At 50.9% G+C, this 27,513-nt stretch overlaps 1 protein-coding gene across 1 annotated transcript in view; it reads left to right on the top strand.

Annotated features, from left to right (window-relative positions):
• The window catches only part of LOC120894829 (zinc finger protein 395), a 97,332-nt gene that overhangs the window by 24,703 nt on the left and 45,116 nt on the right, over positions 1-27,513 (top strand). The window contains exon 2 of the mRNA XM_040297674.1: positions 19,141-19,319. Coding sequence (XP_040153608.1) covers positions 19,141-19,319 — 179 coding nt within the window. The remainder of the gene's footprint in view (positions 1-19,140; positions 19,320-27,513) is intronic.

Here is a 27,513-nt window from a genome sequence, read left to right as displayed (position 1 = left end):
CATTACGCAAAAGCGAAGCCTTCGCGTTCGCGCAGCTGATCTCATTTCGCTCGCAGCCACTTACTTTCGCTGGCAAACCTTCAAAAACCTTGAGCTGGGCTTGCGCAACACCCGCCGCCGAATGGACAGCGGCAGCTGCGGCCTTTCTTTTCGCGCCCCGCTTTTTTGTTGTTGTTGTTGTTAAGGGGTGGGGCCGCAATCCCTTTATGAAACCTGCGCGCACTCCCACTGCGCGAACACACACACACACCCGAGCGTTTAACGAGTTTTAAGTAGGAGACAGTACGGGGGGGGGGAGAAACACAGCACTGAATCTTGCCCAGCTAGTTGCTGCTCTGCGCTCCCTTTAGAGCACCCTTGGAAGCACCCTTACGCGAACCGGTTTGTTTTTTTAAGTCGGTGTCATTTTTCTAACGCTTTGGTTAGACTGTTGGACGACGGGTGCACTCGGTTGCGAGACACGCGCGGTCGGAGGCAAGAATGCAAGCGAGGTGAGGATGCAATTAATTTTTAACTTACCTCCTCGCCCCCGGTCCCAACTCTCGAAACCGCTCACCAGCATCAGTTGGTGTGGGTGTTCAAGGTGAATTTTGTACACACACACACACCCCGCGCACAGCCACCGAAACACGATGGCGTGGAACCCGTTGGAACCCCGTTTGCTCCAACTGATAGTTGCGACCTCAATCGCTAAGCGGCCTCCCCGCCCCGTACGCACCTACGCAGGACGCACGCTTTAATATGCGCGAGCCGCGTCGCAAGTGCGCGATCGAACAGCTGATTGGGTAATATGCTGGTGGGTGGAAAGGGGTTGTTTCCGCGGGAGGGAAAACAAATAAATTAACAAACGACGTAAGCATTCCACCCGTGGTGCTTTGTGATTTGTGCCTTTATTTGCAAGACTTTCCAATCAACCACAAGAGATTTCTGTGTCCCGCGAGCTGCTTGAAACGCACGAGAGAGAAAAAACACACAAGTACCAAATGCAGTGGAGAGAAAATTAAACCTGTCGCTGATCAATGACACTTTAATTAATCACACCGTCGTGCAGGCCGGTTGCCTTCCTTTCCGCCTCCCTCACCATTTTCATTGCACTCTACGTCTAATAATGTCATGTGCCGTGGAAGGGATATCCCGACCCCGAAAGGGAACAAACTGGAAGCGCGAAGGCCAACCAGGAAGCACTCGAAGATCGATCGATCTTGCAAACGAAAGTCATCGAGTTGGCAGGGCTGACTCGAAAAAGCAATGCTGCCAGGCGGTTGTTTGGCTGTGTGTGGTGCATGTTTGTTGTACCACGGTACGGTGGAGCAGGTGGCGCGTGTGTAATGCTTATTAAATCTTGACATGCAGCACCTTTCGAATGCCAATGAGTGGCACTTTCAAGCGGGTGCTTTTCTTTAGGATTCGAGCACGATCGTGCTTTTGAGGATCGAGGATGCCAACCGCACGGTACGACAGAGCTAGTGGAAGCGTGCCCAAAGCGATTGCGCCTTGATGCCAGCAGCTCTCACTGTGCGCGCTGTGTTTGGTACGAAGCTGCCAATCGTTGCCCGTTTTCCATTGCAAAACACCGTTGACCGTTGGAAACTCCGATCACGAGGAACATAAAATCATTGCGCTTCATCTCCGGCTCGGTGTGTGCGCCTATAGCATCTAACGCGTACTCCTTCGCGATGACAATGACAGTCGAGGTGGAAGAAAACCGAACGTAAACAATGCAGCAAAGCAAGAGTGGCAAGCAGTGATGTTGCTCCGTTCTTCGACCAATAAACAAACAAAGCTGCGGCTCGTTCCAATGTGACCTGCGGCGAGTCACTTGCGCACTCACTGACCGGCCTGTTTGGTCTGTTTTTTCCCGAGCTCTCGAAAGTAATAAGCACATTTCTCTCGCGCGGGCACACGTCCCTTTCACGCCCGCGTCATGCCAACGCCGTTGGAGCCGCGCGTTCGCCGCGAACCTTTCCCCGGGCATCACTGCCAGCCCCTGGGGACCCCGTTTCGATACCAATTGAATCGAGCAATAAAAGTTAATTACAAACGGCCTCAAATTGTTTGCAGCATCACCGCCATCGTCACGATCATCGGCATGGGATGGGTTTTGATGATGTTGATGATGATGGTGATGGGCAGGGATTGGCCACCCGTCGACACTGCTGGAACCTTCGAGCTCGAATCGTGTGTGTTTATGTGTGTGTTTTGTTGAGAGCTCGTCTTCGTTGCAAAGTCTCTTGTGCACCTTCTCGATTCGATACACACTCTTGGTGCACGCAATCTTTGCACTCGTCGTCGGTTTTTTTTTTTGCATATTGATGTCGAAACATATGCGCACACATACTGGCGCAAACACTGCTTGACAAAAGCTCAATCTAAAATACATGCTACACTTCACAGTTTAACTTCCAACCGCACGATGGGGGAGAGCTGCTTCTGCTCTATCGCTGTCCCCAAGCCGGGCAACGGGGGGAAGAGACCTTTATGCGACCATGCATCCGCAGCATAACAACCAAACCGAACGGGGGCCGTACAAAGTGTGCCCGTGTGTGTGTGTGTGTGTGTGTGTGTGTGTGTGTGTGTGTGTGTGTGTGTGTGTGAATGCTACTGCTACCGACCGGCAACGAGCGTGTGGTGCGCAAAGTCAGGCACGATCGTCTAATGTAATAAATTCTATCCGCACTATTTAGGTCAATCTTGCCGGGGCAGAACGCGTGCACGAGCGAGCGTGGCTGGGGGGTGGAAGGGATGCCCTTTTTTTGGGACGGATGCAGCAAGTGCTGCCTTGTTTTTTTTTTGCTCTTTGGTTACAAATTTTCTACAACCTCCTCCCTGGTGCACTGCTATTCCAACGCAAAGAGACGACGAACCCACCGGCTTCTTCGTGGACCATGGAGCGCGTGTTCTTTGCGCATGGTGCCCAGAACGGATTCCGTTTCCACTGCACTCTCCGATCGCATAGCGGTTGGGGTGGTATGGGGGTGGAAGGGGGGCACGTTACAGCTGTGCGCATTTAATTCTGACCTCTGCTTTGAACATCAGCCACCACCACCACCACCACCGGCTTTAACCTACTTGAGCATTTGGCCGGGGTCGGGCGGATTGGGGGAGGGCACCTTCAAGAGCGCTCGGAAAGCGGTACGGCCGAAGCGCTTAGGCGACCGGTTGCTGGGACCATCGAACCGACGCAAAACCGGCCACTCCCTTGCGGCGCGCGCGCGCTCGCGTTTGACCCCATTTGAGTCGAGGGGATGGAGGGGGGGGCCTCTTGCAGACCTCATTGGTAAGAATGTTTGGGCCAAGTCGAAGCGGGTTTGGTGGGGCGATAGTTTAAGCGATCCTACCTCACCATCCCGCCCCTAAATCGAAAAGGGCGGTGGTCTGTTGATGTGAGAATTAGGTTGACATTTCGCCTTACATTTCGGTAGGAAGGAGTTGCTGCTGCTGCTGCTGGTGCTCGTTTCGTTTGCATGCCGAAGCAACTGCTTGAAATATGTCGTCCATTGAACAGCATACATGATCGATGATCTGACAGTCCACTGGGCGTAGGTAGCAGGCCATACCGGGCACAGCTCAATGTGCGCAGTGCGGTCTAGCTTCTAGGCTACTACTACAGCACAGTTGATTCCTCATCCAACATCTTCTATCAAGGGTCATTGCGTTTGCTCACTCCCGAAATGTTGTGTTACAACATGCGATAAATGGCCCGATCTGGTTGGCACTCTGGCCCCCGTCCATACAGCTCCATCCATTGCTGCGCCTAGTTGCGCCTAGATCGTGCCCCAAGAATAAAGCAATAAACCGTTTAACCATGGAACGCTATGCTACTGGAGCACACTGCTGGAGCACACAGCACTGCTGGAGCAGAACCGTACGCACAATCGATCAAATCTTTCAACCAACACTCGAGCCGTTAGATAAATATCGCCCCAGGCCAGCCAGCGTTCCTAGAACGCGAGAAACTATCGCGTCATCTCGCAGCAGACCGATTTCGACATGACACACGCGCGCTGCCTGGTTGGAACGTTCTATCCTCCCCCTTCCGCTAGCCCAGTAACCGTCAACTGTGCGACGAGGTTGCCACGAAGTCTGGTACGGTTTCCGCGCAGCACGAGCGCGCGCGGCCCACGTGAGCGACATGTGGCGGGCGCGGCCGGGGACGCAACTGCTTGCGCAACCACTTGCGTGACATGCGAGTAGAAGGCTTCCAGGTTCTGGCGGGAGATGGGCAAAAAAAGGGGAACGCTTTTTGAGAACTGCCACACACACACACACACACAAACATGCTGTCACCGCTCACACAAACACACACACACACACACACACACACACACACACACGAGTGACACTTGCAAATGATTGATTTTCAAAGCTTGAAGCATATTTTGGAAAGGGAAAAATATAGCTCCCGGAGGTCAGCTCACTTGCTCGGAGTGATAGATCATCGTGATAGTCGCTTCTTCTCAAGTGTTTTTTTTTTTTCGAGAAGATAGTTGTCTTCCTACTTTGTAATGCTGTATGTACATTTGAGCTTAAGGTTTGTGTTTGTCACTCGTTTACTAGCAGCGAAATCGTGGAATAAACTATTTGCTTGTGCGATTCTTTTGCCCGATTGTTTGACATCAATAATGTACATCAATCGACTAACAACGGTGATGTAGCATCGCTGAATCTATTCGTTTTAGTTGAAAAATCGAACATTTTAACGTTTTTTTGATTATACATTATCGACCACGGCAACGCATCAATTACGCCACCCGTCCCCAAATCCAGGGAGTGGAACAACTTTGGCTGCCGTCATGGATGTCGCTCGGGATTGAATAATTCTCTGGAACGGATTCGCTAGCACAGTTGCTACAATGAATTGTCCATTGCTGCAAGGTATACAACTTCTATCTTCAACGTTTCTGCTTATTCTTGCTTCTTATAAGTATGTGTTCTAGCGGTGTTGTAAGTTACTATCGGGCAGAACCGTTCCACCCTAAACAAATGCGTCTAAAACAGTTTTGCCCCCGAGAGATAGAGGGATGAACGCATACAGAGAACGACACACACACACACATCGTACTCGATCGTGAGCGTGTGTGGGGGAACAATCGCATTCGGACCGGTGTAGCCGGCGATTGCTTCCACCGATACGGTTCAGCAGAGGCTTCGATCAGTTGCATATTGTAACCTCATTTCCTTGGCCTGCCGTGGCTGGCGTTCGCTGCTTCCTCATTCTTCACACCGGCAGGCAACAGCCGACGTTTACCGTTCCGTGCGGCTAATAGTCGGGCCTAACTCCGGGGCGGAATCGACGCCTGCGACGCCTGCTGCCGCTGTGGAGAGAAGGCGGAAAGCATCTATGTAAATGGAAGTCGGGTTTGGAAGCTACCGCTGCATCCCCCGGGCCCCGCACAGGGGTTTGCGTTTCGACCGATTCGACGCATCATCACGATTATCGTTTTCCGGCTTACTCTTCTTTTTTTGTTTCGTTATTTTAGTTTTTGCTTCGTGCGCTTTTTTCCCTTCGTTAGTTTTCTAACTGTATGCAACACCGCTGTTGCTGTTTCGCTTCTACCCGCCCGGTACGCCGGCATGATCGGTTGTTGATGCTACGTGTATTATTTCCCCCCCTGGGTAGCGATCCTGCACTTGCTCACTCTTTCGCCCTCTCACTTGGGAATGGCTTTGGCTGGTGAGCTAATTTATTCTAATCACGCACCACCGACAACACGCAGACATTCGTACGTACGTGCAACGCCTCCTCTTCAAACCCGATGGTACACCGCGTTCGTCTTTTGCTCCGAGCTTCTTGCTCAGTTTCCTTCCATTGAGTAAAACGTGCGGGATACCTCTTTTCCCTAGTGAAGGAAAATGCATTCGCTGAAAATGCAATAAAGAAACGCCTGGAAGTGTCAGGCTAGGCACACGAACCTGCAAGGTGGTGTCCAGCAGAACACAGCCTACGCATGAGCTGTTCGTGTCCCAAAAGCAACCGATCCTTGCCGCGGGATACAACTGGTTTTTTGACTACGCCCAAGACAAGCCCCCCTCACATCGCATTTAAGCAGGCAGCGCATCAAGAAGCCGTCTCTTCTTACGCTGGAGCAGCTCTGGAGCAAATCGGGTAACCTGAAATGACGAATCATCTAACGGCACTTTCGGCCGGGTTGCTTCTGGCTAATGTGTGCGTATTGCCCGGGTGGAAACGGTGGTGTGTCCCTCGATGACGCATCGCCCGAATCGCGCAAAATCTCAGCTGTCAAACTGACTCATCGGCACGACACGTTCGTACACGTTGGTCGGGTTACCAATACCAGGTCAATCTGAGTCTGAATCACTGTTTAATGTTGAGATGGTTACATTTGCGATGCGTGTACTAATGTCCCCGATTGACATGTTCCAAGAAATCTGTGACCCTTTTCTATGTCACTCGAAGTGGCCAGCGGATCGTGGAATGCATTATGTAAACATTGTTTCCCTTTCTTCAGGCACGATCATTCATTTGTCCACAAACACTGTCCCCCTCGGTTCCCATTGCGTGACATGTTCGCGATCGTGCGCGTGTGTTTGCTCGCCGGCCCATCACTTGCCCGAACGGCACATTTACATTTCGAATCGGTTCACTCGGCGGTAGAGCCCGCCACGAATTCGTGGCCACTTGCAAGGGCAGAAATTGGACGCACATTTTCATAATCGCTTGCAGACCGCCAGCAGCGATTTCCTCACACGATGCAGCGCGCAAATGCACAGGCACAGTGTGCAACACGATGTGGCGGTGCAACAAGGAAGGAAGAGACCCGTCGATGCAGTAAGGTGTTTGCCGTCGCCTTGCAATGGAATAGAACCAGCATGGCGAACGTGGCGGCGGGCTCAAGGCTGATCGCAAGCATGCGATAGATTTTATATAATGATCGAGACGATCGCATCCCTTGCCCCCGCTCCATCGCACACTCGAGATCGAGATCCAACAGCCGATATTTTCCCACCGCGCTCGCATCGGCAACCCCTAGCACTCGACGCCTTTAGACGCGCCTTCGAACTTCGCTCGAGCAGCGTGATGCAACCGTGCGGCGGTGGTGAGCGCGCGTATCTGTGTCTAGCTCTCTTAACCCTGCGGTGTTCTGCAACCCTCCTCCTCCTCTTCCTCCTCCTCCTGCCAGCATAAGGCGAAAGGCATTGCCGTCATCGCGATGCCCTTTGCGGCACAGTTTGGCCTCCAGCGAAACCGACAAAGCTAAACTGCGCGGGGCCAGCCGCTCTCCTCTCCTAGGCCGCACGCCCGAAAAGTGCAACAGCGCGCCGGCTAGCTGTGCTTTCAAAAATGGCATCCGGGTGCCGCCGCGTTGTTGCCGATCGAGGGTGGGGAGCCCGTGCACATCGTTGATCGCATTTATGATTAGTAGATCGCGAGGGTTCGCTTGTGAGTAACGAATTGAACGCAGCGAAAAAAATAAAAATAATGGTGTACATACACTGCCGCCAGTCGGTCTTTCGCGGTTGCAGCTGCGAACATATGGACGGGCGTTTGGGGAAGCGGGGCGTTTGGCGTGAGGCGCTAGATGCATTCGATAGAAAGCGGGTGTCGGTTCGGGTTTGATGAAGCGTAGAATAGATCACTGTTTGATACTGAGGGTGGAGGTAAGCCTGCACGCGTGAAAGAGAGACAGAGAAGGATACAGTTGGATCTAGTTGCAATGGGGGAGGGCGCATTGTGCACTGCGTCCCATCCTCAACACCACCACCGACCACAGTAGTTGCAGTATCACCTTGCGCGATTGCCTTGCAGCTATTCGCGCGATCCCCACCACTTCACACACACACACACACACACACGAGCTCCGTCAGCGGAAGAACTGAAGCTTTTCAGCTTTGTGTGGGCCTAGATGGTGCGGGGAGCATGAACGGGTGCTGCCACCCTTGCTTTGTGTGCTGCTGCTGCTGCTTTGTGTGTGAGCGATTGTGAATGCCGGTTCGCGACGGCTTCCTCGGCTGCAATTGCTGCTGCTGCTGCTGCAGCAATGGCGGCAGTTGATGTGCAACAAAAAAAAACCGGTTCGGTCTTTTTTTTTTTCGTTCGTACTCCCTGCGTTTCGTTTGTGCGCACCCGAGAGAGACAGGGCAAAGCTAATTATATTGCCCCCTTACCCCCATCCTTCCACCTAGTACCACCACCACCACCTAACCGACTTTGGTTTCGCCTCTTTTCCTCACAATGGCTCCGCTTTTCCGCGCAATCCTTCGCGCAAAATGGCGCAAGTGAACGGCGGCATTCGCACCACAACCGGGCGCACGCACCACACACACACACTGCACTTTTGGTGCATTGGAGAGGGAGGGGAGGGATGCGAGACGGAGATGGTGAGGCGGGGATAGAAATAACCTTCTCCTCTCTAGCTGCCCGAGCGCGGAGGACGTGCATATTGCGACGTAATGCCCCCGCGGATCGAGCGGACAAAACAGCCAATAGACAGGCGCTGGTCGACCTGTTGCTGGCATGGGTTAGTGGTGCTGCCATGGTACAGCCCAAACACAGAGCCTCCCCGATGTGTGAGGCACTAAGGCAGCACCTTGCACAGTAATATGGTGGAATTAAACGGACTAAATTAAACTTTTCGTCCCCCGCCCATCCGGACGTTATCACAACAGGTTGGTGTGTGGTGGAAATTACACGCGATTTATCCAAACAAGCGGTGGGTTATTTTGTGGTTAGGAAAACGCGATAAAGTAGCAATTAGAAGAAAAAAACATTGACTAGTCCCCCAAGGCTAGCCGCTTTAGAGATAAAGAGACCTCTAATGAACGCTTATGAAGTGAAAATGTCATTGTGCGTATCGCTGACAAGTGGATTGAATCAAAACCATTCCATCTGCCCGGTGCTTTGAGGCAGGAGTGATTGGAAGGGATGAAAAAAGGGGGCAGTTGCTGCATTGTTTGAATTGGTGCATGGAGGTTGGGAAGAACATAAAGAACATACATCTTTTGTTGTGAATACAGTTTTTTGTTCCGCTCCTTTGGCAAACAAACCCATCAGAGCACGTACATGAAGACTGCTGTTTGAATGCTGTAAGTCCATAAAAACTCCCCACATGTCCAAGAACATTTTTGGCAACTTCCGAACCACTTCATCCATGCAGCCTCTGCTCATTATTTCCACCACCGGGAGAGGAGGTAACCTTTTGATATTTTCCCCATTCCAAAAAAAACAAACCCAAGTTCGCCCCACAGGCAGCGGGACAGGATTAGCATGGGCCGTTCGTTACAAATGCAGCAGCAAATAGACCCTGCACTCTCGTGCGTGTGTGTGTGTTAGATTCGTGTAAATTTTCTAATGAACCTTCCCTGTGCATTGTCCCATCGCCCCCTCCTCGAATGCCAGTCAGGCGACACGCTGCAGTCTCATTTCTTAAATGCACGCTAATGATCGTAAACAACCGGCATCATCATCACGATGCTCGCCGAGAGTACCCTTCACGCGGGAAGCGAGTGGGTTCGATGGTGGCCCGAGTTTCTAATTTGTCGACGTCGACACCCGTGCGCCACCTCGAGCTGCACCGTCTCTCTTTCTTGCCTACTGCGGGCGACCTTCACCAGACAAATGTGTCATCTTTTCCGGCTGCCAACACTGGGCAACCGGCGCGAGCTTCCAGCCGGCCGGACGTGTCTGTATTTGCTACACTTCCCCCCATTCCATACCTTCCGCTCATACATTAACGCATCTTTTCGGCAACGGGGCTCTTATCACGCTGGCCCCGAAGTGTGTGCCGGCGGAAAGATTGGATCCAAAATTGTAACATGAAAAAAAAATGTTGCTCCTTCCTAGACTTCCTTACACACACAGACACAGACACAGACCCATTAGCTTTCGCTGACGGCGTTCGGTGTGGTTCCACTCGGTTCCATTCTAATGATGAGCTAGTCTTATCCGTCTTTGCTCACTTCACTTGCCGGTGCACATTGTTAAGCGTCGCATGTGGATTTGTGAGGGATGTGGCGGAGAGCTTCAGGGCTACCCTGCGCCTCTTCTCTCTCTTATCGTGCATTCCAACCGTATCTCCGCCGCGGGCACAGCAATTTGCTTAGCGCCTCTGCTTTCGCTAGGCCTCTTTAGGCCTCTTTTGGTCCTCTTTGGTTCGCCCGGGTCTCGATTGCGCCTCAAGAAGACGCAACCCAGACGATGGCGACGGATGACCGGCTAGAGGAGAGAGAGAGAGAGAGAGGTGGCGGTCCTGCAGCATCGTCCTGGTGGCAGGACTTTACATCCTGTTTTGCCAGCACCCGGTGCGTACACATGCCATCCTTTGCCGTCTGCGTAAAGTTTGTCTCTTCTTCCATTGTTCCAGCGTAAGCCGGCTTTCAAGTCCGCGCGGAAGTGTGCTGCACCAGACGATGTCGGCGGGTCCAACCTTTGCCCTGCCGCTTCTCCCCGCTTCCCCGCTAGTGTTTTATTATTTTACTTTTCGACCAATTTCGCCCCCGTTCCGGCGGAGGTCTCGAGCATCACTCCCTCGAGGGGATTGAAAAATGTTGCCAAACAAAAGAAAGGAAAGAAGTAAAAACGCATCCCAGGCGACACGAAAGGAAGTCACAGCCGGGAGGCGGCCGGGCACCGGGTGATTAGTGCTGTAACGCTACGCCCGAAATAAAAAGAGAAAGAACCCCGACTAGGGACTAAAGCTATGGAGCACTGCTCTCGTCGGCTATTATTCGGCTCTGGGTGAAAATAACCCCGCTGGCTGGTGGCTCAAGGGTTGGCCGGCCGGTAAGATTAAGCGCACCGAAGCATTCCCCGAAAAAGGACTCGACGAAATCTTACCTCCAAACAACAAAGGTCCAATTGACGCGTACAATAGCGAGTGTGTGTGTATGCTGCAGCGCTTGTGCAGCGCTCTGGCGCAACTTCAAAATTTCAAGTACTGACCGATAAGTTTTTTTTTTACATTTTCTGGCAATTTTGATAGGATCACGCCCAATTTCCTCCTCTGCTCTGTTGCTACCCAAAATTGGCAACCTAAAACCATTCGTTTGATCAAAAAAACTTTTAGTGCATACTAATTTAATTAAAATCGTCCTCACACACGTCCAATTAACGCACAATTCAATAAATGGCGTGTTCTCCAACCCGTTTTTCCGATGACCCGAAACCGCCACTTTTCAGCAACCGATGCTCCCCCAAGCACACCGCGATATGCACGACACTGCTCAAGTGGCCAAAGTCTCGAGGTCTCTCGGATATGCCGTACCCATCCTTCGCTTCGTTGTGTGTGCGATAAGTGGCGGCCCTTTTAGCACCCACTTTAGCGAGACAGCCCAAGGTGTGGAAGTTCATATTTCCCCCCAAAACGTGCCTCCGCCAACGGGGTGTGCTTACAGTCCAAATCTTGCCTGCGTTGCAGTTTTTTTCCACTCAAGTGGAACAACGTGTGCATGGTACGCTCAATTTCGGCTGCCAATTTAGAGCCTCGCTTTTGTGTGAACAATTTTTGGCAAGCGTTAATCAATACTTTAAGTGGGGGTTGGCTTTTCATTCTGGTTCTGCTGGAAGCTTGTGCTGCTATAGCATAGCAGCTAAATCTCAATACGTGGGACCAGCGAGATCCTAGATGTTAACTTCGTAACAGTCCGTTTAGCTAAATTGTACATGTTTAACCTAAGTTTTCGTTAACCCAACATGCTTGCAATTATCAGTTGTTCATAATTATAACCAACGGGGCGATAGGTAAATGAAAAGAACTCCGATCAGACACCGGAAATTCGAAGGCAATATCCTCTTTTATGCAGCGTCGGTGATTCATTCGCCTGGAATGCGTACCGAAGCAACTCAAATAGATAACCACTTCTAGAAGGAACCTTTACACTTCAATCTTCTGAAGCCTCGTTGTTGCATTAGACACATTCCAGACCCGAGCTAAACGCTGCCAGCAGAGATATGCGCTACCTCCTCTCGCCAAACGAACCATACATTGCCACTGTGTGTCACAACAAATCAACCATCCTTACAATAATTCCATCCCGAACCGAACCGAGATATCGTGCTCCAGAACAAGGGCTCCGGTACAGACACGGATGGCCACTTTACATCCGGTCCAATTTCCGACCGTTCGACCGAGTGCGCTAAACGGGGGCGGAAACGGCAACAAAACTATTCGTGTGCAAACATACGGAAACGCTTTCGCTTTCCCATCGGCCGCCGCATCCCCCACGGTCTCTCGGAGCATTAGGCGGCGGTGTTGCTGTTGCTTCTGCGGATGCTCACACTTCCGGCACCGTATGGGGGGGGTGCTTCTTTTATCGGCCTCAAATCCCATATCTCACTCTCGTGCACCCAGTGCGTGATTCGCTCGCCCTTGCTGCCTCACAGTGCCCTTATAGGGTTCAAGAAATGAGAGGGGTCCGCTCTGCCCTTTTCGCTCGGTTTCTGCGTCTCTGATTTGCAACATCTTTATCCGCTCAGTACTGCAACAAAACTTTACTACACCACTTTCAAAACACACCGGCATTGGCAGAAAAGTTTAAACCTTACACGAAATTTGCTTCTGTCCTCTGTCCGCTCATTAGTCCCCGAGTGGATGTGAGCTCGAGTGCGGCGGACGATGGCTTTGATTCAAATGCAGGCAGATGTAATTGCACGCTATTCACCACTTCCTATCCGTTCCGTTCCTTCCATGACTGTGGGAGCAGCTAGAAAGGCTATGCTGTCGCCCTGGCAGACTCACTCCTATCGCCAGTTCGGGCGGTTAGCCGAGCAAAAGATACAGATTTCAATGGAGTGTGTCTTTTGCCGTCAGGATGGGAAGTTTATGCCTCGGGTGGCTCGGGTTTGTCAACTGGCCGGAGCGCAAATTCAAAGCGCGTCCTGTAAACGACATCAACGGGGCGAAGGTCTATGCGACGGCCGGCCAGTGCGGATAGACGAAAGGACGGAGTGTGTGAGCTACAGCTACGACGAGACGTCTCACAGCATAGCCCGTCCGGGACAGCGCGAGCTCTTGATATGAATGGATGCTACTCATTGTTTATTATGCACTTTGGAAACATATGATTAATGCTCAAGTTCCTGTTGCGACGCGTGTAGACCGAACAGAACAAACAAAAAGTGCCCCGTCTCCGTGGGGATTCCTGTTTGTCTCATGATTCTTGCTTTGGTGAGTTTATACAACACCTTGACAATGTTCAGCGCTACAGCCAATGGGATGGGGCAACTAAAATGGCGTAAAATGAATAAAAGAGGATAGAAAATTGTAAAATGACTAGCTGTGAGGAGGACGCCGAAATGGAACATGGCTGCTTCACTTCTTATGCAAGTGCCGAACTTACATTCTTCTGATTGGTAGCATATCGTGGTGCGTGATTTTGTATCTCGCACTGCCTGTGGCATGTGATCGAAGGTTAAACCGACTCCCGGAAAGCGATCCAGCAGCGCACGGAACACACACACCCTGTACGCACACTGTACTGACCTAGCTATTTCTACTTTCCGGTTTTTTTAAGCCAATCAAAATCCGAGACCCACCCAAAAGCCACGAAGCCAGTTCAAAATGGACAACTTTTACTTTTGCAGGCCCCATTACTCGTCCCGCCTTTCCAGCTCCGGCTTCTCGTCCTCGACAACAGTTTCATTCGCTTGGCCCTTCAAAGTTTAGTGCTCCAGTCTCGCTTGGCGACACCCCTACCACACGGTACGGGCCAGGCGGTGGCCGTCAGTTCGATTGAAATATATTCTTACCTTTCCTCGGTACCGGGCCCGGTGTTGCCAGGCCGCACACAGCTGAGCCACCGCAAACTGCACTTCGGCCGGCAGTTTGCCGACAAGGGGGGGTGGTACAAAGTGTCGCGAGCAGTTTGGCTTGGCAAACAAAGCCAAACGCCGACCGTCCGGTCCCGGGGCCGTTGGATATAAATCTGGCTGGTTTTGTTTGCTCCCGGGTTCTCCCGGGGTTGCTTTTTGTTTTTCCTGCCCCTCAAACTGGCCGTAATTTAGAAAGGAAATAAGCCTTGCACCGCCTGCCATCGACCATCGGGGTCCCGGTGTGGTGGTGCAGCAGCAGCAACAGCGCCCTGTCACGGTCATAAATCATAATCATCTAATCTGTCCGCTTCCCGTGGGGTAAAGTGGTAACGCGTTGACCTCTAGCGGTCAGAGGCTTTTGTGTGCTGTGCGGACGGGTGTGCGGAGACACACTGCGCGAGTTCCTGACTCTGGTGCACTGTTGCGAAGGTGCTCCGTTGCGCAAACTACTGGCGAGCGGTGAGCGTTTATTTCACATTAAACTTTTTCAAGTGCTCGTTATGGAGCGTTTTCGCTCTTTACTTACTTGCTTGCCGGTATCAACCGCCCAATCGGTATTTAAATGTTCGGCTTGCTTTCAATCATTTCACTAGCCCCTGTTGCCCTCATTTAGCAGCTCAGTTTATAGCTGTGTGAGTCACTGCAGTTGCAATAAGATGAGAGGGGGCGCTACCAACCAAGCAACCAAGCAACCAACCCAAGATGCAACTGTTTACATTTATTTATATAAAAATATTCCGAACCCGAGCGGTCTGCCGGTGCACTTTCGCCGCACTAGAAGGTGATCTACTAAACCCGAATCGGCACACAGCACAGGAAAAAAATGGGAACCAAATGAATTCCTTCTGCAAACTTAGCCAACGACCATTTCCCTAGACAGCAAGGCGATGCTTCTATATCCGACTGCTGCCGGGACGCTCTGGTGCTATTGGACTCTCTTCCAGCTTCTCAGCCTGCACTTACTTCCGTTGCTGCCAAACTGCAAGCCAGGACCGTTTCGTGCGGCAACGTCGGTCAAACGTGGCGAACATTTCAGCGAACCCCACTCAACGCGCATTTATGCAAACTGCACCAACTGTACGTTTGGCGTACACTCCACACGGAATCGGGGGCCCGGATTTGAACTATTTTTAAAATAATACCTCCTCACTCAACTTGGGCTGGGGGGAGGAGGTGTTTGGGGTGATGGGAAGCTTGAAACAGGCCACAGGCCCGATCGGTGGCAAGAATTAAAAACAACCTTCCGCTACCGATCTTCACTCTCACTCCCGCGGTAAGAGAAATTAATGCACACCCGCGCAACTCATGCACTCGCACCTTGAGCCAAATTCATTCGTGCAAGCGCAGCAACACCAACCGACGGGTGTGTTGCATTCGTCGATGCAAATGCGCTCAATATTCCGTGCCGTGCCCCGGTGTTTGTTGGTTGGTCGGCCCGATTGCTTTTACCATCGTCACCCACCCACCGAAACTAGCGCTCTCGCCGTAATAAGCGGCATGTGCCAGCTGCAACGAATTAAAAATAGTTTCAACCAAACACACCCGTGTTGACCACAGCCAGTGCGACCTGCCGGCCGGCCGGCCGGCTTTTCCCTTCGGTCTTTGTCATTGTTAGTGTTTACTGCAAGCGTTGAGCGATCAAGTAAAGTATACGTGTTACGTGAAATGTCAGCCATGTAAGCGATTTACCATTTTTCCGCCGTGCTAAGGCTCAAGCAATCCATTATTGAGCCTTTTCAACGATGCAAAAGCATGATCAACATGCCGGTTGCATGCACCGCTGCCTGCAGTTGCAAGTAAATGCCTCAATGCATGTACAGTTTGCTAAAAAAAAAAAGAAACAACATGCAGCATCTTCTTCGCTCGGTTGCGGTTGCCGGGTTTAAATTTATTTCCCTTCAGGTTATATTACACCCCGCGGGGTAACTGATACCGTTGCCAAAATGGGTTTGTTGCCTGGGGGCCGTCGTAAAACGGCGAAATGATACTAATTCCTCAAAATAAAAAAATTATAAAACAACCATTTACCATCCCAAAAATGATTATAATGATGATGATGATGATGATGATTCAACGGTCGTTCCTCAGCCGCGTAATCGTGCTCTCGAAAAAGCAAAGTCTCATCGAAGGAAGGAAGAAAGATCGACAGTGCAGTGGCGTTGATGGACTGCCGGGGGTGGACAATTAAATCCCTTCACCGGCCGTACTCAGCACTCAGCTCATCATTCGCCTGACCGATCACACTTCTGCCGCGGAACCGGTCCCATTTCCATCAGCTGACCGGGCCAACGTCGCGTTAATATGGTCGAATTCGTCGAAGGAAAAAAAGGAAAAGGCCCACCCCGTCCCTTAATTGATCGGACCGCTGAGTGCGCGATCGCACAGACGCGTATAAAACCGCAACATAAAAAAAAGCAACGTGATTTGGCTATAACCAGTGACATCTGCTCAATTTATAGCCGGCATTCATTTTGGTTCGGATTTAAGACTTTTTGTTTTTTAACATCACCATTGATGGATCGGCTGTGTTTCACCCCTCGCTTTTGAGTGGTGTTTAATATGCGCACCTTTAAGTGTTAAGATTTTTTTTTCAATCTACCAAAACGATTGGCTAAAAAGCTGTGGTGCTGTGGTGTATTTTAAATTCTTCATAAAATATTTTTATTTCAAGGATACGACTGCTTTCAACCAGAACACGAACCTTTCTCTATCATTCCGTTCGAAACCTGTTTGATCTTGTTCGCTTGTCTTGTTCGCGAAGCGTCACTACTTCGCATGAGCAGATAAAATAAACGATAGACATGTGCCAGCAATTCCTCAGCCACTCTGTACATCGTGGCACCGTCAAACCGTTCGCTGAGTTTGAAGCTCGCGATTATGAAATACTCACAACGGAAGCTGTATCACTTGTACGATACACCCCAAGAAGTAACAGCCAAAAGAGCTAGCCAACCACCCCAACTTATGTACCACTGCTTGCCAAGAGGAATGCTGGTTTTGGATCCGTTCCCTGAGCGGAGGTGAAGGTCAGCAAGGACAACAACGCTGCAACGCCATATGAGCGAGCAGCTCGAGGAGCTCAATTTTTACCAATCCCGGGAGCATTGTGGTTTGATCGCTGCTTCATGCAGTACAGCCGGGATATTACGACATATGCAGTCTCATAGAAATCTTAATGACACTTTTTAAAGCTACAGCAAAGAGGGGGGGGGGGGTTTCTCCAGATATCCGGAAATTAGTGGAAACACCCCTCCCGCTCCAAGTGCTTTCGAAACGCACCGCGCGGCGGCAGCATTTCGGCAGCAGATTGTGTCATGCACCGCGTTTAACGAGTTTACTTTCCATTTCCTGACCACCGCTGCTCCACCCAAGCGGAGGCCACTTTCCATTGCGCCCCCAGCAGCAGCAACAGCTCCACCACCACCTTCTGTTTTGTTTTGTGGAACACCTCGATTCGTAGTGAAAGTGAAGCCGATAGCGCTGCGATTCGTTCGGCATGCGGATCAAGGTGGACCGGGTTGGCCGCCACTTCCGTCACCGGTGGTGTTGCAGTGTTGACTGATTCTCGTACGCCGATGGAAACAAGCGTAGGAGGCAAGGTAAAAAGCCACACTGACTTGTCTATTTAGGACCTGTTCCGTGGCTCACCCTTCCGGAGGAGGATCATCATCACGACACTGTACGGCAATGCCTTTCTCTTCGCTGTTTGTCTTACGAAACGTTTTCGGCCAGCGATCAGCGATGCATAAAGCAGTCTTGCCCACCCCCCCCCCCCCTGATGCGCAACAGCATACAATTTTTGACATTAACGAACACACCTCGTTCCATGCAATCGTGCTGGAGCTGCGTAGACCCTCCTCAACCACCTTAAGCCGTCAATCAGCTGTTGAAGATCTCAGCCTCATGGCAGGTGTCGTGGCAAATCGTGGCAATAGAAATCGGGACACACGCACGTCTTGGGGGAATGGGGGAAGGGTGGGTGAAGTGCACCGTACTGTACGAACCGCACGGGCACGATTGAAGATGATCGTACGCACGCAGTGATGGGATAGTGAGGTGGCATTTTGCTGACAGCATACACACGAGGGGCAAGATACAGACGATGATGAATGACGGTGGAAAGCACCACCGAAGCAGTGGACGGGGGAAGGGAGGGTGAAGAATGCACCTGTGAAACAAAGGGAAAATGATCACCCCGCTGCTCGGGTGTATCGAAAATGAAAACTCTGCCGAAACCGGCTGCCCGTGGCTGCTCACAGCAGCAAGAAATGAAAGTCTCTTACAACAATTTGCCGAACGGAATTGAGACGCTCCTGCGCTCAGTGCCTCTTGGCCAGCGTGTGGGGTGGGTACGCGCAAAGAGAGACACTGCTACGTACACAGGTGCGACTCGTGCAGGAGATTTTGCGTAATTTTTCATCCCCATGCCACACAGCCCGGTGTGTGTGTGTGTGCTCGATTTCACTTTCCACCGATGACATGGCCGATCGTGGCTTAAACCCTACAGTTTCTTTCGTAAAATCTTGAAAACTGATGCACTAAAAACTACAACGATCAACAATCACGACATGTTCATTTCATGTACATGTTTTACCTATCTCCATAACGTGGCATCCCAAAATTGAAACACTATAATAGCCGAAACTTCACACTTCCGCGATACGATTGGGCTACGCTTTGCGCTAACATTCACTGTGCCGTGCATGCGTTTTCGTGTCCATCTTGTTCGTCGCATGTCGGTCAACATGTCGCGCCGCATGATAAAAGGGAGCTATTAAGTTTGAAACACACCAAAGTGGCCAATGGCTGAAGGACGCCGGGAGCAGCGCATGCAGTTGAGACAAAATCCGGCTTCTCTTTATGAATGTCGAACAAATAGCCTCGGGATTGGGAGCAAAATATGACATGGCCCCATGAGTTTTGGTGAAATGCGGACACACGACGACGCACGACGAGCAACGCACACGTTCAGATCCGGTCCGACATGCAATGGTGGCCGAAAAATCGAGCAACCTGAAATTACATCAGCGTGCGTCTGCTGCCGCCAGAGGCAACAGGCTGTGGCGACCTTTTGCGCACACCCCGAACTGGTGCTTATTTCCTCGGGCACTGTAGCCCGAACTAGTCCTGTGGGAAGCAATGCCTGTAAGCCCGCCAGACAACAGCAATAAAATTGCTACTAAATTACAGCCCAACGCAAGCCGGTGATTATCGAACAGTTGAAGACGGTGGAGTACTGCTTATTGACAGCCGACCAATATTTACATTTGCTTTACCAACTTACAATAAATCAGTGCCTATATCTGGCAAACAGTTCAAGTCAGTAACCAATGTATCTTGTTCTTTTCTTCTCTCCCTTCCTTATCCTACAGGCGCCGATTGAGCTAACCAAGCGGCTGGAGGAAATTCGTCTGCTGGAATCGCGCCGCTCGCAGCGGCTGGCAGTGCAGGAGAAGGATACGGACTTTGCCCGGCTGGCGGATATGGCCGGCGATCGGCGACGACAATCAAACAGCATCGATGTGCCATTCTCACTGACGCAACAGAACGGGTAAGTGAAGGTGTAGTGGTGTGTTAATCCCCAGTTTCGGACCACGCGGACCCACACTACGGTTTAGTGCAGGACATAATGCTACAAGCTACATCAATTCAAAGATCACGGCTGGCTGGCAATGGTTTAAGGTGGACCAGTTGCATGCTGGCGCGGGGATATACAATGTCGCAGGCAAAGAAAAAACCCACCACTGATGACTTACTTCACGCAATACGGGACACAGTGCCGGCGCCACACTTTGGTGATCTTGAGCTCAATCGCTCGCACGAAGCAAGCGTGACACGATCTCAATTATCTGCTCCGATGTGGTGACGTTTGTTTGGCATTTTAGGGACACCGTTTATGGGTGCGAATCGAAACGTGGCCACGTCCACGTAGCTGCTGACCTTCTTTGGCAATGCGGCGCCCGCACTGGCGGGAAGGTTACTTCGCGCGCTGACCGAAAGGATGGATGAAGTCGCTGCTCACCTGTGTGCCGTCTTCTTTGATGCACCGTTTTGTATTGCGTACCTGTCTTGCTGTTCCCCGCTTGTGCTGTTTGCATGTAACCATATGATGCAGCTCATATTGCACAGTGCATTGCTGCTGCAGCCGATGGGACCGAGTGCCAGTGTGCAATTACCCAACAAACCGCTTACGACATTCAGGTACATCGCGACAGGCAGCGCGCTATGACTCGGCTCGCTGCCAATACACGCGCCATCGTTTCGATATTTTAGTGATGCGACTGTGCAGGCAGCTCCTTCTTTTTTTCTTCAGCACTCAGCAACTCCGAGGACGCAACGGTAAGGTATATGGATTTAATGCACCCTAAACCGCCTCTCCCCCGTTGCTGGGTGACCGTGAAGTGTGCTGCCTTGCTTGTCAAGCGGAGAAGCAACGTGACTCACTCCACAAAACCGTCCCAAGCTCGCGAGGGGGCAACTGCACCGCAAATGAAATTGCGTGCACACCGGCCGGTACACAATGCAAGTGCAGGCAGCTTAATCATCTCGTCGGCCATTGCGCTCGCCATCGCGCCATCCGCAACCGGCTTTGTTCAGCCGTGACATTCGTGTTCGATCGTGAGCAGCACAGCGGCTTCCGGTTGCACGCTGGAAAGATCACGTCGCGTACTGTGCAGAGTGCAGTAGGCTGTGGGCGCGGATCCTCAGCTGATCTGGGCTGAGCAATTTCACAACACACGCTGTTTTTTTTCTTCCTCTCGGGGTGATGTCCCACTTTTGCGCTTCTTTGCGCTGCGCTGCCGGGTGGTGTTTGTGCCGGTTTGCGCTCGTTGCATGTCCTCATTGCACGCGAATAAAACATGCACACTCGCGCACTCATTTAAAGCCGCACGGTGCCGCGGGTATTGTCTGTTTGTTCGTGGGCTCGAGCCACGAATCGATTGACGTTTGCAGCTGATCCGGCAAATGAGGAAAGCGCGTACCTACTCTTTGCGCAGGTAGTTGTGCAGGAAGGTATTCTTTCTGCCGTTTGTTCCGCGTGATCGTACGGCGACCGCACGAACACACCGCAAAGGGCCATTGTCGTGAGCGTTGAACGTTCTACCGAAAGTTGCAATGCCCACGGTTTACGTGCACTCTCGGATCTGACGTGGAAGACATAAATGCAACGCAAGCCCTTGAATGGCGACGAGAAGAAAAAAAAACACACACACACACTTAAAGACTATAAAAGGGAAGCAAGCAAGGGAAACAACGCTCACTAAAAAGGGAAAAGAAACGCACAGCAATGGTCGCGTTCGCGCACCCCCGTTGCCCCACAAATTCGTTCGCGAACGGCCGGTTTGCCGAAAACTGCGATCATCTGTTATTTTTTATTTTATTTTTGCCCGCCCCACTCTGTGTGCTATGTTTACAAGCGCTTTTGCACAGCTGATGAGAAGGGAGTGTGTGACGATCGTTCGGTGTGTTGTATTTTGCGAACGCGATCGCAGACGTGAAGCGGCCGTGAGAGTGAGAAGGAGAATGACGCCAGTAGGGCCAGGAGAAAAGACGATCGCGCGGCACAGAGAGGAGTGCCAGTGTGGAAAGCGCCGACCGCAATAATTTGCGATTCGCCGGCCGCTTGGGGTGTTTTTTTTTGCGCTGACGATGCGCAGTAACGGCTGAAGAAAACGAAACTTGCCCAAGGTCAGGGCATTTTTGGCGAACATTTTTTGCACGCGAAAGCACACACACACACACGCACACGTCCACACAGAGGCAGAGTGAAAGAACGAAGCACGTTTGCAAACATTGCGTCGATCGGGCGGTGGTTGCGATCGCCAGTCGGGCGGCCGTGTTCGGTTGTTGCTAGGCTGCGTCCGCGTTTTTTGGCGCTGCCGTTTGCCGTTTTCGCCTACAGCAGGGTGATTTAATAGCAACGCGCGCGCAGCAGAGCACACACGGTGAGCAAAAAAGGCGGTGTGGCGAATTTTTGTTTTAATTTTTCCCTCGTTCGTGCGGTTTTCTTTTTTAGCCGCTTTCGCTCGCATTCGGCTTGCGCTGTTTTCCTTGCGCGACTGGTGCGGTTTCTTAGCGTCTTTGCTTGTTTTTCACCCCTCCCTCGGTGAGCTCACCACTTGCACTTCGGTTTTCCTTGGTTGCACCGTTTGTAACAGGTGCCCAGGGGGTTTGATTTCCGACGGTATTTCTCGCATTTTTTGGGCTATAGAGCTTGTCCATAGTTGTTTTTTCTTCTTCTCTCTCTTTCTCTCTTTCTCTGTCTTTGCTATGTACACACTTTTTTGCTTTCATTTTTGGCTAACGGCGGTTTGGCACACATATCGCTTTTCATGGAACGGTTGCGAGATTTTTCAGGCTTTGGTTCTCCCACTGACCCGCTTTAGCCGCACTTCAGCCAATGGCTAATCGTAATGCCTGTGGTGTAAAAATGGCTGCTGACCGAATGTATGATGCTTGTCTACGGGCAGGCCAAATTAGCAGCCATCGTGGCGACGCTCGCAACCGTTCCACCGATTTGTGCAGGAATGTGAGGAAATGTGTCACACCACGCCTTACTTTTGCACTTACCGCCCATCGAAACAGTTGTGTGGTGGTATTACTGTCTACTTACCAAAAAGCAATACGGGAGAAAGCGGACGAGCTTGAAGAGGAAATCTTAACAGCGCGGAGCGCCGCTCCTAAAACTTGTTTTTGACCCTGGCCCGATGAAGCTGACGTAATCGGGGCGGGGAAAGTTGTCAGCTAAAAGCCATGCGAGCGATCATGAAATTTCATCAGCTTAATAAGTCATCTTCGCATCTGACACAATTCTGCTTACAACGAACGAATAAACCATTCAATAAATTGTACATTTGGTTCACATTTTTCGTACAGCACACGGCACGCGTGTCTCGGCGTGATATCGTATGGTTCCCCACAGGAATGGCCGTCCGCCTGGCGTGAGTCATCGGCTGCAGACTTGCGTTGCATTATTATGCCAATTTTTGCGCCATTTTGCAGCCGTGCGAAAGAAAGCTGACTTCATCGTACGTGGGTATTTCGATATCTCCTTGATTCCAGTTGATGTAAACTCCAACGTGCCATACGTATAATTGGAGCAGATATTCGGCATTGTTGTAATTCGTTTCTGTCGCAACATGCAACATTGACTCATTGTCGGTTGTCCCACTGGGCCCTCCGGTTTCTTGTCTGGAAGGTTAATTGAGCTTAATGATGGTGCCTAGGCTGAAGCTCTCTGTCTCGTACCAGTTCACGTAATGCGATGATTATCGCTCTCCCACGTCAAAATACAGCAATGTGGCGGAAATCCTTCAGCCGGACGACGCCACCTTATGGTCAGGTCAGGGATGAACGATCCGGTACGGAACCGGCGCAGGGAAAGGTACTCCCAAAAATGGTCCTCTACCCTTGGGCCATTACTCCATAAAACGATGCCAAGGTTGTGGAACCTCGCTGTTCGCTCGTTGCGGTCGAAGCAGTGGAATGGCATTTTAGCGTGCAAATGAGTGAAAGGTGAAAAGATTTCCTTTTTCGTTGATTCGCCAATAAATAACCACTAACACTAGCTAGTCAGCGGGCTGCCAGGGTGGCAAAATAATTGTTTGTTCGATTAAGATTGATTTATTGGATAAATACAAATTATCAAAGTCAAAGTACGCTGATGAAAAATAGAAACTCATTATTATGCTCCTTTAACAGACGATTGAAACGGCTAGACGCAAACATTTTGTAAATCTTCACAAGCAACATTGTCATTCTCGAAAGCACACAGACCTCTCTCTCCCTCTCTCTCTCTCAACTGTTCTAGACTAGCCGTCGCCTCAATCAATTACGTCCACAATGTTACGACGGTTTCAGCAGTTTTGTGCGCGCTGTATGCAACGTTTCTTTTTCACCACTGTTGACCATGGTTATGGTTTAGTCCCCGGCTTGGTTCTTTGTTCTAGCAGTACAAGCTTTCATTTTTAGCGTTGGTTACCCCCCGAGAATGATCTCATTAGACTCTCCCCCACTCTCTCGCTCTCACCCATCCATCTATGCTCGCTTCATCGTCCTCGCAGCGAATTCCATTCTGCCAGAAGCTTTCTACGCCCGCTCCCTCCCACTTAGATGGGGGAAGTTTTTCTTTCCAAAAGTGTGTGCTCTGCCAAATTGCAATCAATTTTTATGACACCTGTACCCTAACCTGCACAACATTCGTCCGTCTGGGGGAAGAAAGATGCTGCTGTCTGCAGCCTCCATATGGTAGCATTTCATCGTTCGAAACCGCAACCGGCCCAGCCCGATTCCCGTTGCAAACCCTTCAAAAGTGGCAGGGAAAAACAACAAAATAAATTAACAAACCTCAAGCAACCAGCGCAAAAAGACAACCCCATACTGATGGTTGAAAAAAAAACACACACAGTCACACACACGTTGCTTACCACCATACCAGCTGTTTGTGTCTTTCGCGTGTCGTTGAAGGTTTTGCGTTGCGGAAAGTTTTTGTGTTAATTTTTTCCCATTTCCACACACATACACCCCACCGAAGAGCTTTCTTCGAAAACGGTTCAATACGCGTGTGTGCGTGTGTGTGTGTGCTAAGCAGACAGCCGGCAGCCACCAGACGGTTAGTTTACCGACCGATCAACCCCGACCGGCGTGGCATGGGACGTGATTTTCTGTTGGCGTAGGTTAAATTTATCCTCCCCAAAACCCAGACTGCCAGACTGCTTCGACCGGGGCCGCAACGGGGTAGGTATTGCGTTTGTCGGTGGCTGGCTGCCGGTCATAATTTCCCTCTCAGCCCCGAAACCACCACCCTGACTCAGGATGCGCCCTGCCTTTGTGACCGTTTTGCCCTGTCTCGACTTACACAGAGCGATTACCAAGTGGAAATACGGCGAGAACAAGAGAGAGAGAGAGAGTGAGAAAGAGGACGAAAAATCGAACCGCATTTTCGGCCACCCCTAGCCCGCGCGCGAAAAGCTTGCAACAACCGATGAAAATGTCCATGACCTTTTGGATGAGTTTGTCATTCACTGAAGGTCGAATTTTCGTTCGTGTGCTGGCTGCGCTGGCTGGCTGGTGCGGAAAGTTCCTCCAGACAGATGAGGCAGGTGGAGGGTAGGGCCTAGAGGATGCGACAGTCAGTGCGGAGGGTGAAGCCAATACACAGCAAGAGATGGGGAGCACAAAAAAAAGGACACAACCCACGGATCGAGTTATGGCTGTTACGGTGTTGTGTTTTGGTCGTATTTTTCCACCGGTGGCGACGTGTCGCGGGCTGTATTTGGGTGCCAGAGGTTCCGCTATGTGCCGAAAAGCGCTCTTTCCCAGAAGGTTACGCGTGTGGGTCAGTGCTTTGTACCATGCGTGATGACTGTTGTAGTTTCATGCTGTGTGCATCACCGACGTTAAGTTTTTGGCCTATACTAATGTTTCATAGAGCATCAACAAAACCTGCCAAACTGATTTTATTACTACAATCGCTACCAATTACAACGGATTCCCTTCCAGCGTCGCCGTCCTTCCACCACCAGCAACCCCTTTTAGTGATAGAACCTATTGTAAAAGGCGAAATTTTGTATCGATTTTTCCACCCCGGGTCTCCCTGGTATGCGCCGATACTCCAGACGGCAGACGGCCGCGGCCCATTACGCTAGGACAAAGGCTCAATTTACAGCCCCAAAACGATTTTGTCGCAGGCGAATGCCGAAAAAATGAAGCCCCGAAGGTTGAAGGTTAGTTTGGAAGGCAACACCCAAAAATTGGGAAAGAGGTGATCCAGTCTCAGGCGGATGCATTTTTCTGTTTGTCCATTGCTTTGTGCCATCGATGGCGCGTTACAGAGGAAAGTCGTGGGGGTTAATTACATACTGTATATTCATGTTTGCAGTACTTGCATCTGTGTCATTGCTAAGATCAAACGATCCTAGAAGCGCTTGTTATTGCTGTTCAGGGCGCTTCATTCGCTTTCATCCTGCTCAATTGTTGCTCTTTTTTTGTCCCCAAATTTTGCGAATCAAAACGCTTCTAGTTTGAAATGTTTGACTTTTATTCGCCTTGGGTTTCTGTACTGCCTACCACGTTCTACATTCTGACGACACCTGAGATCTACGGGTCGCTCCGTTTCGAAGGGGGAAGATAGGGATCACTTTCAAACACCATGACTCCTGGTAATCGATTCGCTTGTGTTTAGAATACCGACCGGCCTGGGCCCCACCGTCTCTGTTGCACTCTTCTCTTTTGCTTCCAATTTTCTCACCAATCTTCGGTATCCGGTTACCAGACAAGTATGGCCACCGTCGGTGGCTAGCTTCAACCGAAACTATATTGCGGTGGTACGCTGCAGCAGCACACTCTGTGTCAACGTTCATTTTGTCGCATGCTTCAGATCCTTTTTCCGCACGCTGACGGGGTTTTTTTGGAGCTGTTGCTTGCTCCACGCATCTAACCCAGGCAGAACTGGGTGTGGGGAGGGAAAGGGATCCCAAAATTTGCCAACCAGAACGTTCTCCCCACCAAGACCCAAACGCTGCACACACAAACAAAAAACGAGCGCAAGAAGACCGCGAAAATGACGTGGACACCCGATTGCGCTTCTGCGTGCAACTTTGCAGCTTTTTGGAAAGGTCAGCTGAAGGTGAGATGCGATCACGAACGAGCTCACGTCAGTCAGCGAAACAGCGCTGCGAAAAAAAGCATAACTTCCCACCCCTCGCCACACCATCGCCGACTGCATAGTCTGCAGCTCCGGTTTCGGTAGGTTGAAATTGCGTTTTCGCTCGCTGCAGATTGCTTCTTTTGTCGTGCCGTGCGCTTCCTTTCATGCCCCCGTGCTGCCCGTCTTCTGCGTACGCGCCGGATTCAAATTGGTGTGTTAGCTTTCCGTCCCGTGCTCGGTTACACAGATGCATTAGATCTGTGCACTGCTGCCGCCGGTGCACTTTCCACCGCGCCACCCAGCGCCACCCAATCCCCCCCGACGGGACGGAGATGGCAAATAGAGGTTATGAAAATGGATTGACGAAAAAGCGCGCTACCCCGGCGGGGAGTTGCATTTCGGCTGAAGGTTGTCTTCCAAGAAGGTTGTTTCAGTTCGTTTTTTTTTCTGCTGTTGCCCAATTTTGTGTGATCGTCTGCGACGCATATCGAGCAGAGGGAGCATCTTCGAAGTAAGCTAATAAAATATTACTACCATCGTGAAAAACTTAGCATCGGAAAGTGTCTGTGTTTAAACGATACGAAGACTTGGGTTGGGGAGACGCCCAACCAGCACGGCGGACAGACGAGACCGAGACGGAATGTCTGATCAGGGACGTTGCTTTGAGCGACCAACACCACCATCACCACCGTCGTCGTCACGACAAGACCCAGCGGGCGATAGAATTTGTGGGTCTGTTCAACCTGTCTGGTGGCCTAGATTTCAAGTTACTCCCAAAATCCCAAAATTGTAGTCAACGCTTCACTTCGATTAACCTCATTACCCGGCGGGGCTGAAGTGATTCCTTTCGTATCGCATCATCAGATTGAGAACGCAGCATCAGAGTGGGATGGGATTTCTTTCTTGTGAAGATGAGGACAGCAGCTACATTATCATAAAAAAAAAACCCCTGCTCGCTGTGCTTCAACTTTGTTGCTTGGCAACTGTCTGGTTCTGGGCCCCGGACTGTTTTGAAACCCCCTAGGGTATGTTGATGCATTCCAACTCCTTCCAGAATGGCTCAAGATGTTAAAACACTCGATGAAATCGTCACCAT

This window comes from Anopheles arabiensis, chromosome 2 (genome assembly GCF_016920715.1).
Source record: "Anopheles arabiensis isolate DONGOLA chromosome 2, AaraD3, whole genome shotgun sequence".
NCBI classification, from domain to species: Eukaryota; Metazoa; Arthropoda; class Insecta; order Diptera; family Culicidae; genus Anopheles; species Anopheles arabiensis.
Note: the sequence above shows the minus strand (reverse complement) of the source record. Positions and strands in the feature narration are given on the sequence as shown.